This window comes from Rhinopithecus bieti, unplaced genomic scaffold (assembly GCF_001698545.2).
Source record: "Rhinopithecus bieti isolate Rb0 unplaced genomic scaffold, ASM169854v2 scaffold_74621, whole genome shotgun sequence".
NCBI lineage: Eukaryota > Metazoa > Chordata > Mammalia > Primates > Cercopithecidae > Rhinopithecus > Rhinopithecus bieti.
The window spans coordinates 321,848-337,617 of record NW_016827731.1 but is presented as its reverse complement, the minus strand read 5'-3'; the positions used below and the strand labels follow the sequence as shown (position 1 = coordinate 337,617).

Below are 15,770 nucleotides of genomic sequence, written 5' to 3'. Positions count from 1 at the left end.
TCCAGCTCCATGTGGACCTGGTGCTGCCCAGGATGAAAGCAGCGAGGCCTCAGGGAAAGCCTGCCACAAGCTGTCCCACCTGTGTTGTTAAAGAGACACCCCATTAGCCTTGTGGCGGGCAAAAGCTCCAAAGGTACCAATTCAGAGTGAGCTGTCTCAGTCAGCAATGGCCAGAGACGCTATCATCGGGAGCGAGTGAGAAAAGCCTGTCTCTCCTCGGTGTCTCTCTCTGCATTCAGGCATGTAGAAGGTCAAGCAGGAGCCTCAGCAACAGCTGTTTAATGAAAATGTTCCACACCTTTCTTGGAGAACATGGAAAAGCTATAAGACGGACCAAGATAGAATTTGTTCTGAGAGGGGAAAATAAATTATGTAAAAGCAGCAATTATAGACAAGACCAACTTTTCGGTTTAAAAATAAAAGTCTAGGTCAGAGGGCCTACACCGCACAAAGTAAAGCAGACGAGATTGAAAAATCTCTTCATAAAGCGCATAATCAACAGTTCAGAGAGATGTGTGCCCTAGATTGGTACGTTCTTCCTAGGAATCACAGCTCTTAGCCACTTGAGTTTTTCCCCCAATTTTATGCATTCAGATTAAATGGCAAAGAAAATTCCCTACTCCAGGAAGCACGAGTCTTTTCCATCTAAAACTCAGTACTATTTCTGGACAATTTTCTTCTAAGTCATGTATCTATCCCATAAATATACATCTTGATACTTTACACTAGGCCAAGAACTCCACATTTTCACCCTGAATTAATTTTCAGGTTTTTCTCACAGATACTGCAAAGTCAGGCAGTGTTGGTCCCTATGCAGTCATCTTTGGAAATTTGGAGAGAGGCCACTGCAAAGAGATTTCATTCCACTGCCTTTACAAATCTTGTCTGAGAAAACTCCATGGTCACGGTCTTTGCATGTGGCAAAACAGGTTTGCAGTGAAGGCTCCTGCGGGGAAGGATATTATCCTAATACACAGGATTTGGGCCTCTGTGAAAATGAGCATTCTTCAGGACTGCAGAGTGCCATTCTTCAGGACTGCAGGCATGTCTTGGGAAAAAGTCTTGAGCGTTGACAGCAATGAAGGGAAGGAGTAGAGAACTGGTTCAGTTGTGACAGCCAAGTGGGTAAAATCTGCCCTCACCTGCCTGCTACTGTCCAGGGCAGACGGGCAGAATCTTCTCCATAAAAAGCAGAACATCAGTTTAATCGCAATTTCCTTTTTATTCATTTCAGACATTAACAAACTAAATGCAAATAAATGCACTCTACTTCACAGGACAGTAAGTGTTCTAGGTAAAAACAAGCACTGGCTCCAAACAGCTGCCCATTCTAGTCCCGCAACAGTAGTTTATTTTTCTTCAAATGTCAGTTCTTCACAGTTTCAATACGGCAGCAGCAAGTTCTTCCTTAGATCAAGAAAGCTGTGGTCTGTGTTTTAGAAAATCTTAAGAAAAGTAGAGAGAAGTGAGCAAGCTTCTGGCGCCACGTGCCGCTTGAGTGGGACGATTTTACCTGAAGCCCCGCAGACTGGCCGTGGGGATGACGGGGGCCCCATCGCTTGAGGTGTTCTTCATATCGATTCAGGGAAGTGAACTGTGCAGCGCTCGCATTCTATTGATTGGTCCCTGTCACCCCGTGGGGTGTCACAGAAAAAAATAGAGTCAGTGCTTCACAGAGGAGTTGTTCAGAGCAGGTCAGGCAGGACAAGGCCAGGAGGCTTTGGTTCGACACAGTTGATCCAGAAGTTGGCACAGCTGGCGTGATACTGGTGCCCTCCATAGGCCAGCTTGAAACTGTCTGTTTCTGAGTTGAATGCCTGCCAGAAATAAACAGAGATGTGGGGCAAGTCAGGCTTTTTCTGCATCTCAGAGCTTTTCAGAAACCAACATGTACATCTCTCCAGGTCACAAAGGCTGAGGCCAAAATGGCACACACACAAAAGCTGAGCGGGTAGCTACAGGAATTTGAGAGAGAAGGTTTTTTACTGCTAATTAAAGCTATAAAATTGTTACCACTAAACCTAGTTTCAGGAAAAGGCGGCCAAATCTTCCATGGAAAAGGCAGACAGAGGTTATGGGGCGGAGCGGGGGAATCATAAGGGGAACTAAAGTAGCCAAAGGCTGTGGATAGCTCTGATCCCTCACTGTGCTGAAGGAAGCCCTCCTCCTAAGGCTGGCATCTGACTACAGCATGGAATCCTTTACACTCCTGCAGCTGACCACAAGCCTATCATGACAAAAAATTACAAGAGTTAGAGAACGAGAGAGAGAACGAGAGAGTTAGAGAACGGCAGTTAACAACTCTTAGGGTCTAATGGCATTGGGAGCGAATAACTGAATCTACATTATCAAAAAGTCCAAACAGGTATAGAGTTAAAAAAAATACCTCAAAATGAATGGGCATTAAACACATACGAATTATTTCCAGATGAGCAGGCTTATCAGTAAGCTACAGTCAGCCATGGAAAAGTAGTCCAAACCTCAGCCACGTCCTGGGGTTAGTTTTCTTTTTTTTTTTTTTTTTTTTTTTTTTTTGAGACGGAGTCTCGCTCTGCACCCAGGCTGGGAGTGCAGTGGCCAGATCTCAGCTCACTGCAAGCTCCGCCTCCCGGGTTTACACTCATTCTCCTGCCTCAGCCTCCCGAGTAGCTGGGACTACAGGCGGCGCCACCTCGCCCGGCTAGTTTTTTTGTATTTTTTAGTAGAGACGGGGTTCCATCGGATGGCACAGTGTTAGCCAGAGATGTCTTGATCTCCTGACCTCTGTGATCCGCCCGTCTCGGCCTCCCAAAGTGCTGGGATTACAGGCTTGAGCCACCGCGCCCGGCCCTGGGGTTAGTTTTCTAATGCACTGCATACAAACAAAACTCTGAAACCCAACTTGTGGCTTGTCTGTCAAAATATGGCTAAATGGCTACATCCTGAATAAGCTCTTTGATCTTCTTCTGTGTGTCACTACAACTTCCAGGCTTCCAGAAGTTGCTCGTTCTGTCACCCTCATCACAGAGAAAAATAACTGCAACACCAGAAGCCAATTATGAGAAACAAGCATGCAAAGAAGACAGAAGTGGAGCCACACAGACACATTAGTAGACTCAGTCAAACATTATGGGAACCAAATTGACTCAGTGAAGGATTCATGACTGGAACAGTTCAGGATGCAATGGATGGAATCATCCAATTTGCCCTCCACACTCAAAATTAAAATGGAGACGCTAAGATAAGGTGTAACTGGTTCATACTTTTTTAGGATGTTCTTCTGCAGGCTTCTCTTCTTTCTGAAATAACGTTGAAACCACAGATCAACAACATTCCCAGAACAGGGCCTCTTGCCTCCAAACACATCCTTACAGGTTCACCCTTTCCTCCTGACCACCCCACTATGCACAGGGTGCTGCAGGCACGAGAGCCGCGTCCACTCCCTCCACAGCTCCCCCGCCGCCCTCACGCGGGGATGTGTCTGCTCCTATCATCAGCTTTTAGGACTTGAGAAAATCCCCACCTCTGGTCACAAACTTCACAGTAAAGTGGGCCAGATGGGGTCGTCCCGAGTCACGTGAGGGAAGCCCTCTGCCACCTGCAACGAGGCTGCGTGGCTTACCCGGCTCCTGGAGTCCACGTTCAAGAGGCACACTCCACAGGCAAGTTCCTGAGCATTTTTAATCCCAGGCCGTAGCATACAGGAGGAAAAATCCAGCGAGTTTTCATCTGGCTGTGAGGATGAGGATGACAAGACAAACGGGTAAGAAGTCCAGCAAGTCCATACGCTGTTCGCTTCACTCCCTCATCACTCCCTCATCACTCACCCCCAGTAGGTCTAGCGGCACCCCTACAGTAATTTAACTTCCCAAACATCCGCTGGGAACCCGTCATGCGTCCAGGTGCTAGGAAGGCCGGCACAAGTACAACACGCCCTCTGTCCTCTGAGAACTCGGGTGGGCGCCGGGGAGCCAGTGCAGTGCCATGAGTGGCAGGTGTGCTTAGGGGAAGTCCTGAGTGCCAGGGCACAAGGGAGGGGCACTTAGCCCAACCCGAGGAGGATGGGGCCTGAAGCCAGACACTGCTTCCTAGAACTTTTTTTTTTTTTTTTTTTGAGGCAGAGTCTCACTCTGTTGCCCAGGCTGGAGTGCAATGGTGCGATCTCGGCTCACTGCAAGCTCCACCTCCCAGGTTCAAGCGATTCTCCTGCCTCAGCCTTCTGAGTAGCTAGGGTTACAGGCACACGCCACCACGCCCAGTTCATTTTGTATTTTTAGTAGAGACAGGGCTTCAGCGTGTTGGTCAGGCTGGTCTTGAACTCCTGATTTCAGGTGATCCACCTGCCTCAGCCTCCCAAAGTGGTGGGATTACAGGCATGAGCCACCGTGTCCCGCCTGCTTCCTAGAACTTAGAATCACCTTGGCCGAGTGTAGATGGGAGTTGCTAGGTGAAGGGGACAGGGTTGGGTGAGGTAGGGGAGGGAAGGATATTCTGTGCAGAACAAGCAGCATAGGCAAAGGCCTCTGAGCTAAAGATGGAGTATGGGAAGGAATCTAGAGGGTGGGGGCAGAGCCCAAGAAAGGAGATGAAGCCACAGCATGAGGACTTCAAGGAAGATAAGGAGCATCCTGGAAGCCACTAGGGGTTCCAACTGGATCACGACAGGCCCAGGTTCGTATTATTGACAGATCCCTCTCGCTAGTGTATAGGCAATGAATTGGGGGTGGCAATCCTCAAGGTGTGGGCCTCAGCCAGAAGTCTGCTGTAGCAGTCCTGGAGACAGATACCGATGGTCAGAATGAAGGCAGCGGCAGTGGGGAATGGGGAGAAATGGACATGGGAAAGAGCTGCCAAGGCAGGAGAATGAGCAGGCCTGGGTGACCTGCTGGACGGGAGAGGTTGGGGGACCCGGGCAGCTGAGGGGATTCGCCATAATAAGACACGTGAAAGAAGGACCAGGTTTGAGGATGGAAGCTGAGGAGAAGAGTTCAGTTTGGTCCAAGCTGAGCTGGAGCTGCCTGTGGGACAGCGAAGGCCACATGCTACATAAGCAGGTGGTTGGATAGACATACAGGCCTACTGCTTGTGGAGAGAACTGAAAGTCACCAGCTACAGACCATAAATAGAACAACAGCTAATAAGCCCTTACTTTGCCAAGCACTATACTAAGCTCTTCACATGCATTATCTAATTCACTCCATACACATACATACACACACACACACACACACACACACACACACACAGAATGGTTAAAAGGGGAGGTCTCAATCTTGAAAAGCTGTCCAGTCACTCTGCTGCTCAGGCTGGAGTGCAGTGGCATGATCACAGCTCACCGCAGCCTTGACTTCCTGGGCTCAAGAGATCCTCCCACCTCAGTCTCTCAAATAGCTGGGGCTACATGTGCATGCCACCACACCCAGGTAATTTTTTGACTTTTTGTAAAGATGATATCTCCCTATGTTGCCCAGGCTGATCTTGAACTCTTGGGCTCAAGTGATCCTCCCAAAGTGGTGGGATTACAGGCATGAGTCCCTGCGCCCGGCCCCGCAGCACAGTTTTATTTTCATTTATTTATTTTGAGACAGGGTCTCACTCTGTTGCCCAGGCTGGAGTGTGGTGGTGTCATCTTGGCTCACTGCAGCCTCCGCCTCCCGGGCTCAAGCAATCTTCCCGCCTCAGCCTCCCAAGTAGCTGGGAGTACAGGTGTGCACCACCATACCCAGCTAACACTTTTTTTTTTTTTTTGAGATGGAGTCTTGCTCTGTAGCCCAGGCTGGAGTGCAAGGCAATCTCGGCTCACTGCAACCTCCGCCTCCTGGGTTCAAGGGATTCTTCTGCCTCAGTCTCCCGAGTAGCTATAGGTGCCCGCCACCACACCTGGCAAATTTTTGTATTTTTAGTAGAGACGGGGTTTCACCATTTTGGCCAGGCTGGTCTTGAACTCCTGACTTTGTGATCTGCCCACCTTGGCCTCCCAAAGTGCTGGGATTACAGGTGTGAGGCACTGTACCTGGCCACACACTTTTAAGTTTAATCTGCACTAATAACATTTTCTCCATCACTTTTTAGCACTGAGGAAATTCCTCAGTCCTGACCAAACAGGGACAGTTGGTTGCCCTGTGATAGACATAAATAACCCTGAAAGCTAGACAAATAGTAAAATTTAAGAACTAGAATGTTTTAAGTATTTATTACCACTATTTTTAATATAATGTATTTAACTGCAAGTTTATATCATTTGTGTTTGTTTTGTCTTGCTTTTGAGATAGAGTCTCACTCTGTCACCCAGGCTGGAGTGCAGAGGTGTGCACGATCATGGCTCACTGTAGACTCAAACTCTTGGGATCAAGCAATCCTTTTACCTCAGCCTCCTGAGTGCTGGGAATACAGGTGTGTGCCACTACACCTGGCTACTTTTTATTTTTAGTAGAGATGAGGTCTCACTATGTTGCCCAGGCTGGTCTAGAACTTCTGGCCTCAAGCGATCCTCCCACCTCAGCCTCCTAAAGTGTTGGGATTACAGGCATGAGCCACTGCACCCAGTCTTCATTTAATTTTTAGTAATAACCGTGTTTAACAACTGGCTCATAAAATTCCTGAACATTTAACAAACTCTTGCAAGCCAGTAAGAACTGGATCTAACACACTAGTGCGACAGAATGGAATCTTAGGTGGGAGCCTAGAAGTTGAAGAGTTCCTCTCAGAGGGTTTATCCTCACTCTAATGCAGGAGGTGAGATCATCGGCTGTGTCTGAAACAGCAGTAGCCTTGCGAGCTTTAAGCAGCAAACTGGCGGTGTGATTCTCTCCACCAGCACACAGTGGGTCAAGGTGGGGGAGAAGGTGGATGGCTGCACTGATTCCGGTTGGGTTCTGTCTAATGAGCATGACTGAAGGGAGTGAGGAGGGATGCCTCATGCACTGTGGAGAGTAAGGAGGTGAGAAAAGACGTGAAGACAGAAGAGGGTTGATAGGAACACAGTAAAAGAGACAATATCCTGTCTTGAGAACCAAAAACAACAGCAGTGCCAGTGAAGAGTGAGACAACTGGATGGTTGCCAATATGGACTCAGGAAGTTTGATGTCTGGGTTCGAGACTGCACAGGCGCTGCACAGTGTTTGCTAACACAGCCCATTGTGATGATGCCAGTGGGTGGCTGAACTGCAGGGGAAGCAAGGGCCCTGTGGTCCAGGCAGTCAAGCATCTGGGAGCCTGGCATGGAAGCTGGTTTGTCCTCATGGATACTGAGGTGACCCAGGATGATGGCAAATTCCTGTCAAAGTTAACAGCTACATTTCCCATAGTTCTTCCAGTCTGAACCACTGAGGAGTTTCCACATTGTTTTTGAGCAACAAAGCAAAATTATATGATCCGTATTTTTCCTCACCAGGAAAAAAAAAAGATTTCTCCTTATAAAAATGTATAGATTATGTATGATGTTCCCTGTTCCTTTCTAATTTGAAATAATAAACTATGAACTAGCTCCACAAACCTTTCTTAAACACATTTGAGCTAGATTCACTGAGATCACAGCAGGGGAAGGAAGAACACAGGGTTTTCAAAGAAGAAAAGGGGAGGTGTATGTTTCAACTGTGTGCAAGAGGACTCTGGTGTAGGTGATCAAAGTAAACTTACATGGCCTTAGCCAAGTCATAGGATCTTTTTTCTTTTCTCTCTTGTCTTTTTTAGTGCAACCATGGTCACTGTGGTCAAATGTAGAAGAGGCTGGCACTAACACTTGTTTGTTCTGCAGTCAGTCATCTGTAAAAGGGTAACAATTTCACTTGCCCTAACACCTCTCTCCCATTTCTATATATCTCAGATGGACATAAAACATGCTCTGGAAGTGAAAACATAGTCTATATGATTATCACAATTATTCACGTTGACGAACTCTTAGCAAGCTTTTTAAAGAGGTTAAAACATAGTATCCCTCTGTAACCCACATTATAGATAGTCATCATGTTACTGAATCAGGGCTATTTGAGAAATCACTAGAATCTGGGAAAACTCGGAATCCTGAAATCAATCCAATTAATAAAGCCCCGTAATATCTGTTTACCAAAGGCATAAAGAAAGCAAATGAAAAGGTCATACTGTAATAGCCAATTAAAACCATAAGGCTCTGCATAAATGACCCTGTGATCAAATTACTCTTTCAGCTGACAAAATTAACCTTGCTAAGTATACATGTACAAACAGGGTGTTTATTGTAGTATAATAGCAACAGTTTGGCACCAGTCATATAACAGTTTGGCTGTCTTCATATAAGAAGATATGCCCTCTACAAGTCACCTTAAATTGATCGTCTCCTTATTTGGCAAGTATTTCATGCATTTAGTAAAGATTTAAAATATATATGTTATATATGGCCTACTGACACTGATAAGCGCCAGTGTCAGACTGAGATATAGAATCCTGAGTCTTTAGCCTACAATCAACTGCTACAATGGTGCCCAAGAAGATCCTTATTGAGGAAGAAGAGTTTGGTAGTAATTAGTGTTCTTCACCAATAATCTTTCTCCTTTTTATGGAATGGTAGGATGGGCCTTCCCTACCTCTTTTTCAATCAGGCATGGGCCTGTAACCTGCCACAGTCAAACTGAGCAAAAGTCACATGTAGGCCGGGCGTGTGATGGTTCACACCTGTAATCCCAGCACTTTGGGAGGCCGAGGTGGGTGGATCACCTGAGGTCAGGAGTTCAAGACCAGCCTGGCCAACAGGGCAAAGCCTCATCTCTACTAAAAATACAAAACAATGCCAGGCATGGTGGCTCACACCTGTAATCTCAGCACTTTGGGAGGCTGAGGCGGGCGGATCACGAGGTCAGGAGTTCGAGACCAGCCTGGCCAACATGGTGAAACCCCGTCTCTACTAAAAATACAAAAATTAGCCGGGCGTGGTGGTGGGGGCCTGTAGTCCCAGCTACTCGGGAGGCTGAGGCAGAAGAATCTCTTGAACCTGGGAGGCAGAGGTTGTGGTGAGCCGAGATCATGCCACTGGACTCCAGCCTGGGCAACAGAGTGAGACTCCATCTCAAAAACAAAACAAAACAAAACAATTAGCTGGGCATGGTGGCGGCACCTGTAATCCCAGCTACTTGGGAGGCTGAGGCAGGAGAATAGCTTGAACCCAAGAGGCAGAGGCTGCAGTGAGCTGAGACTGCGCCACTGCACTCCAGTCTGGGCGACAGAGGAAGATGCCATCTCAAAAAAGAAAAAAAGAAAAAAAAAAAGCGTCACCTCTGGGAGGAAGCCTTTAAGACCAATGTGCTATCTCTCATGTTCCCTTGACCCTCCATGGTGACCAGTTGTGTTCCACATGGTGGAGGCTCTGTCAACCTGGGTCCCTGGATAAGGACATGGCACAGAGCCCCCCACCAACTTGAGATGGACATATAGCCTGAGCAAGAAATAAAGCTTTGCTTTTGCTAAGATGGAAGAAGCTGTTTATTACTGAAGCATAACCTAGTCTAATTTGACTGATACAAAGGGTGATCTAGACACAGGTTCCATAGGCAATTATAAAGTTTTGATATTTGCTTGGTTACAGTATTTTGTATAATCTCTCCTATTGCTGCTGTCACAAAGTAGCACAACTTAATGGCTTAAAACAACATAAATGTATCCTCTTACAGTTGTGGATTTCAGAAGTCTAAAACGGGTGAGCAGGACTGCATTCCTTCCGGGAGTTCCAGGGGAAAAATCTGTTTCCTTGCCTTTTCTAGCTTCTAGGGATGGCCTCTGCATTCCCTGGCTTGTGGTCCCATCCTCAAAGTCAGCAGGTAGCTTCTGTCACTCTTTTCTTCTCTCTGCTTCTGTTATCACGTCACTTTTTCTCACTCTTCCCCTCCTACCTTCCCCTTCTAAGGATCCCTGTGATGACTTGGGGCCACCTGGGCAAACCAGGATACCTTCCCCAGTGAAACACCTTTAACTTAATCCTATTTGCAAAGGTAACATATTCACAAGTTCCAGAGACATGGGCAGCTTTGAGGGGCCATCATTCTGTCTACCACAGCTGCCTTCTGTCAACTGACGATAGCCCTGCAGAGACACAGTAAAGATCCTGTGTCTAAAACATTGTGCAGACTGGCAAGATGACAAAAATGCCATCACCATTAAAAATAAACTGTTCTCCTGATATGTCACAGCAATAGGAAATAAGTACTCTGAAATTCACAGGTCAATTTCACATTGAAAGGAAGTACAAAAGAATTCATATTTCACTGAGGTGAACAGTGGAATCAAAGAGCCTGTGTGATTGCCAATTGACTAAAATTCAGGTGAGTAACAACCTTTTCTCTTCTCTTAGATTTTATATGGCAAAAATCGATTAATTTTCCAGGACAGAATTCTCTGTTTATTCCAATCCTACTGAACTTCAACCCACTTCACAAGATAAAACCTTAGATGACAAGTCACTTAGGGAGCCAACCTCAGAGTGCATCACATCTCACTAAACTAGGTGATTTTTACCTCTTGAGAAAGAAGCAGGTGTTCAGTCTGTGCCCGGAGAAGACATGCTTCTACCACAAGAGGGAGTCTTAGTCCAGGGATTAAGAGTATCAAAGAGAGAGCATAAAGCTTTGCCAGTACAGTCAGCCCTCGGTATCCATGGGTTCCACATCTATGGGTTCAACCAATCTCAGATCAAAAATATTCGGAGGAAAAAATAGGAAAAAACAAAAATGATACAAATAAAAAGGTCCAATACAGTATAATAACTATTTACACAGCATTTACATTATATTAGGTATTATAAGTAATCTAGAGATGATTTAAAATACACAGGAGGATGTGCATAGGTTATATGCAAATCCTGTCATTTCTTATCAGGGACTTGAACGTCTGCAGATTTTTATATCCAGAAATGGGGGATGTCCTGGAACCAATTCCCCGCCATGGATAGGGGAATGACTGTGTCATTTCCAGCTTAAACATCAAGGAGCCACAGTTTGGAGTTTAAGACTGTGCACCCTGCCTTCCTCAGCCCAAGCATGACTACTGTGATGCAGCACTACGTTCTGTGACTTTCACTGGAGAAGGTGAAGCAGCTGTCTTCCGACAGGAACAGCCTCACAGACTTCATGGGAAGAAAGAAGTCATTTTCAGTAACTTAAAAGCTGGAAGTAACATGGAGTAGGAAGAATGGATTCTGAAATGATACAGATTCAAATCGCAGACTTGTCAGTTTCAGTCAAGTTTCATCTTCTCAAAGCCCTAATTTCTTCACCTGTAAAGGTGATAATTATACTTCCAGAGTATAATCCAGCTGCTAGAGACGGCCTCTGCACTTCTTGGCTCGTGGTCCTATCTTCAAAGCCAGCAGGTAGCATCTGCCACTTTCTTCTTCTCTCTGCTTCTGTTGTCACATCACTTTCACTCACTCTTCCCCTCCTACCTTCCCCTTATAAGGACTTATCATGTGATAACATGGGGTTACCAGGATTCAATTAGAATGAATGTAAAGCATATAGTACAAGGACTGGCAGGCCCTGGGTGCAAAATATCAATAAAAGGTAACCAGTAGTAGTAGTAGTAGTAGCAGTAGCAATAGTAGTATGGAATCAAAGGGCCTCACTGTGGCAATGTAGTTCATTAAGGAAGTCATTTACCTGAAATGAAGCAATAGTGTTAAGCATTAAAAGCTTCTCATAAAACCTCAATCATGCCTCTTTCTAATAATGATTTCTCCGGTTTGAGCGTCTAATCCAGAGTCCTGGGAGTTTGTATAGTTTTGTTACAAATGATTTACACTACACAGATGTTGGTTTATGTCATTTACATGTATGCAGGTATTCTTATCAGTTCTGCTAGAGTAAAGGCTTCTTCATGACAAGTAACACCTTACACTATTTCTGTGGAATGTGTGCTATTCCTCATGCAGTGGGAAACTCAAGTTTTACAGACAGAGGACATACCTAGCAGTTATCAAGGGTACAATGACATGGTATAATCTGGGCAAAGAATGATTGTTGTTCTGCCACAGCTAACCTAGTGAAAAAAGCAATTATAAGGGGAAGCACATGGGTATTTAGAGAAATGAATATTCGGGTATTCAGGTTCAATTTACAGTACATTCTTGTGTTGTCAAGTTGGAAGATTAATTCATCTCTATACCCTTACCTAGTGTCTTAAAAAACAAAAATTAGGTAAAACCACTCTTTAGCATCTAGACACTGACGCTAGAAAAGGATGCTCACAATGGGAGTCTGAGGGAAGGGCATAAATGTCCAGCCCTTTTCTGCATTTACCTCACATTTGTTTACACTAAAGGAGTTAGAGCCACCATATGTGAACAGGGCAAAGCTCCAGGTTAGATGGGCCCCAAACCCAATAGGCTTTGTTCAAAACAACAAAATCAAATTCCAAGGTCTCTTTAAAAAGGTCTGGAAAAAACTAATCCTTGGTATAAAAAAAAATCACACCAGGGATTATATCTGAGTAGGGTGACAATTAACAAGGTGCATAAGAAAACTTCTGGATTGATGGAGCAGTCTATATCTTGATAGAGGCATGGGTTATATGCTTGAGAGTATGCATTTTTCAAAACTCATTGAGTGGTACAACCAAGATTTTCACATCTTATTGTGTGTGTATACATATATATATATTTTATTTTACCAAAAAAGAAAAAAAGAAAAGAAAAGGTGTGGAGAGGTGTTCAGAGCCTAGAAGGTGCAGCTGTAGCAAGCTTGTAGCCACAGGAGCTTGGGAAGAGGTACAAAAACGAAACTGGCTTGCACTTCACCTGGTGAGAGGAGCTATCTCAAGAAGTAAACACACAGCAGCAACCCAGGAATCTCCCCAATTATCCTTTCCCCCAAATTCACAAGTTTGGCAAGTGCACCTGGTCTTTGTGATACCTTTTCTTCTAAGAGCTCATGGCAAGGAGAGAGATGCTTTATGATCACAGTCATCTTTTCCCAGCAGCAATAGGAGAGAAGAGATGGGTGGCTCATTTGGGGGTTTGTATAGAAATCTAGTTTTCAAGTGTTAACTGCAATAAGAACCGACTGCCACCCAAAGAACTTTAAAATCTAAATGTAAAGAAGGAGGCTTTTAAGTTACTCTACAGTCCTGGTATATATATGCAAGGGCAATGTGCAGAAAAGAACTTGACTGTTTATAACAAGTTGCTGCCAGAAAAGACGCCTGGTGTTTGAATTCATTAACCTTGATGCTAAAATCAACCCATTCCCCCCATAAAAACTTAAGTACCTCTCTGGTTTTACCCACCCAACCTGCCCATCTCAAGGTGGCCACAAAGAACAGAGGTTGAGAAAGTTGACTTCTGACTGTCAGAATAAACCCGGGCCTCGCCAGTATCTCTGTGCTTCAGTTTCTTCATCTGTAAAAGGGAAGAATAAAAGTATCTACCGCTATGATGATATTCAGGCTCAACCTGCTCCATATTAGGACAAGGTCAGGAAGCAGCAGGTTGGGTGAATTAGGAAGGACACAGACATATACTGATCTCCAAGTTCACAACTGGCGACACATCCTTCTCTACCCCACAACTTCACAGGCAGCCTCGGCACACGTCACTAGCCAATCAATTTCAGTAGTAGCTGGAGCTCAGGAAGTAAATGCAGAGTTTAATGCATTTCTCTGATCCAGAGGATAATGAAGTGAATTCCAGAAGCTCAAAGAAAATTGGAGGACTGCAGCAAACACGTGCCTTTTCTCCCAAGTTCCTTGGATTAGTCATCATAACAGTTAACCAATCCATTAAGGATAGAACTGGAAGACTCTCATTCAGACCCCAAGAATTCTACCTCTCTGAATGTAAATAGAGAAACAGAGGTTAAGTAGTAAACTACCCCCATTCCTTCTCCCCAGCTTCTGTTCGCAGTATCCTGATTCAGTTGCCTTTTAGGAGTAGTGATGTGTGGTACTATAGTCCTCCTTAGTCAGGTGGACTGTCAGGAGAGAAGATGTCTGGTAGCTTGGGCATGATTCTCCTCTGCTTCACGAGAGGATGAAGGCAGGGTAAAGATGTCAGGTTGCCATGCAGATTTACTGCAATTAAAGTCCCTAAAGTAGTCTGGGTGTGGTGGCTCACACCTGTAATCCCAGCCCTTTGGGAGGTTGAGGTGGGAAGCTTGCTCGAGGTCAAGAGTTTGAGACCAGCCTGGGCAACATAGTGAGGCCCTGTCCCTAGCAAGCCACGCATGGTGGTGCATGCCTGTGGTCCCAGCTATGGGAAGTTGAGATGCAAGGATCACTTAAGCCTGGGAGTTCAAGGCTGTAGTGAGCCATGACTGTGCCACTGCATTCCAGCCTGGGTGACAGTGTGAGACCCTGTCTCTAAACAATAAATAAATAGGTAAATAAATAAAATTCAGTTTTAAGAACTTGATAACCTATCATTACAATGGAAAGGAGAAGTGGGCAAGGGTAACAAGGGGTATCTACAGGGAGGGTTTCTGCAAGTGAATGAAGGGTAATGACACATTTCTCCTACTAGAGTAAAAACACTTATTTTTCCACTACAAATGCAACAAATGCTATTGAAAGAAAGTTGAAAAAATGAAAAAACTAAAAGAATATTGAAAAATCCAGTGTTCTGGCTGGACACAGTGGCTTATGCCTGTAATCCCAGCACTTTGCGAGGCCGAGGTGAATGGATTCCTTGAGCCCAAGGAGTTTGAGACCAGCCTGAGCAACATGGCAAAACTCTGTCTTTACAAAAACTACAAAAATATTAGCTGGGCTTGGTGGTGTGCACCTGTGGTCCCAGCTATTCAGGAGGCTGAGGTGGGAGAACTGCTTCAGCCCAGGAGGTCAAGGCTGCTGTGAGCTGTGATCACACCACTGTACTCCAGAATGGGTGACAGAGGGAAACCCTGTTTAAAAAAGAAAGAAAAAAAAATCCAGTGTCTCATTACCCTAACACATCCCTAATATCATTTTGGCAGATTTCCTTCAAGCCCTGTAGTAACAGTTCTGTGTCATTCAAACTTCGTGACTTCGTGCTCCTTTACAAAATGGCTGCATAAGATCCTGGCGAAAAGATTCACCACAATTTACTCAACCAGTCCTCTAGATTTGGACTTTCAGGTTGTCTCTAATTTTTCATGTTTACAAAGAACAACTCTGTGCACTTAACTTGCTTCTTTCTGTGAATTCATATTTAGAATCACTGTCTTAGGACATTTTCTCAGAACTGGAATTACTGAGTCAGTTACTCTGAATGAATATTAATTCCTTTAATTCATTCAGCTTTTACTGAGTGTTCACTGAATGTTTACACAGTGCCTGGCACTGTGCTCAGATAAAGAAGAAAAGATGAAAAACGTAGTCTTGATCTCTGTCTTCAAGAAGTTCACAGCCAGGAGGAGAGCATGATGCCAAACTTCTCTTTCCATAGGTGACTCCACCCTACAGTATATAGTCCACATTTTACAACATCAACACTATTAGTATTCAAACAAACAGACCACACAAAAATTGGGCTTAATTAGTAGGCAGGCCAGGCGTGGTGGCTCACGCCTGTAATGCCTCTAGCACTTTGGGAGGCAGAGGTGAGTGGATTACATGAGGCCAGGAGTTCGAGACCAGCCTGGCCAACACGGTGAAACCCTGTCTTTACTAAAAATACAAAAACTAGCTGGGCGTGGTGGCAGACGCCTGTAATCCCAGCTACTTGGGAGGCTGAGGCACGAGAATTGCTTGAACCCGGGAAGTGGACGTTGCAGTGAGCCAGGATCATGCCACTGCACTCCAGCCTGGGCAACAGAGTGAGAGCTGTCTCAAAAAAAAAAAAAAAAAAAAAAAAAAAA

The 15,770-nt window shown here is 45.1% G+C and overlaps 1 protein-coding gene across 8 annotated transcripts in view; it reads right to left on the bottom strand.

Moving 5' to 3' along the window:
- Positions 1–567: 567 nt before the first annotated feature.
- The window catches only part of SYNRG (synergin gamma), a 95,653-nt gene continuing 80,450 nt past the window's right edge, over positions 568–15,770 (bottom strand). For 6 of the 8 annotated variants that reach the window (XM_017864112.1, XM_017864113.1, XM_017864120.1 and 3 more), the window contains 3 exons: positions 3,602–3,712; positions 3,243–3,278; positions 570–1,817 (listed from right to left, as the gene is read on the bottom strand). In XM_017864112.1, the coding sequence (XP_017719601.1) occupies positions 1,686–1,817; positions 3,243–3,278; positions 3,602–3,712 (279 nt within the window). In that variant the 3' untranslated portion in view covers positions 570–1,685. Of the gene's footprint in view, positions 1,818–3,242; positions 3,279–3,601; positions 3,713–15,770 lie in introns of all 8 variants that reach the window. The other 2 variants (XM_017864115.1, XM_017864116.1) reach the window with 2 other exon arrangements.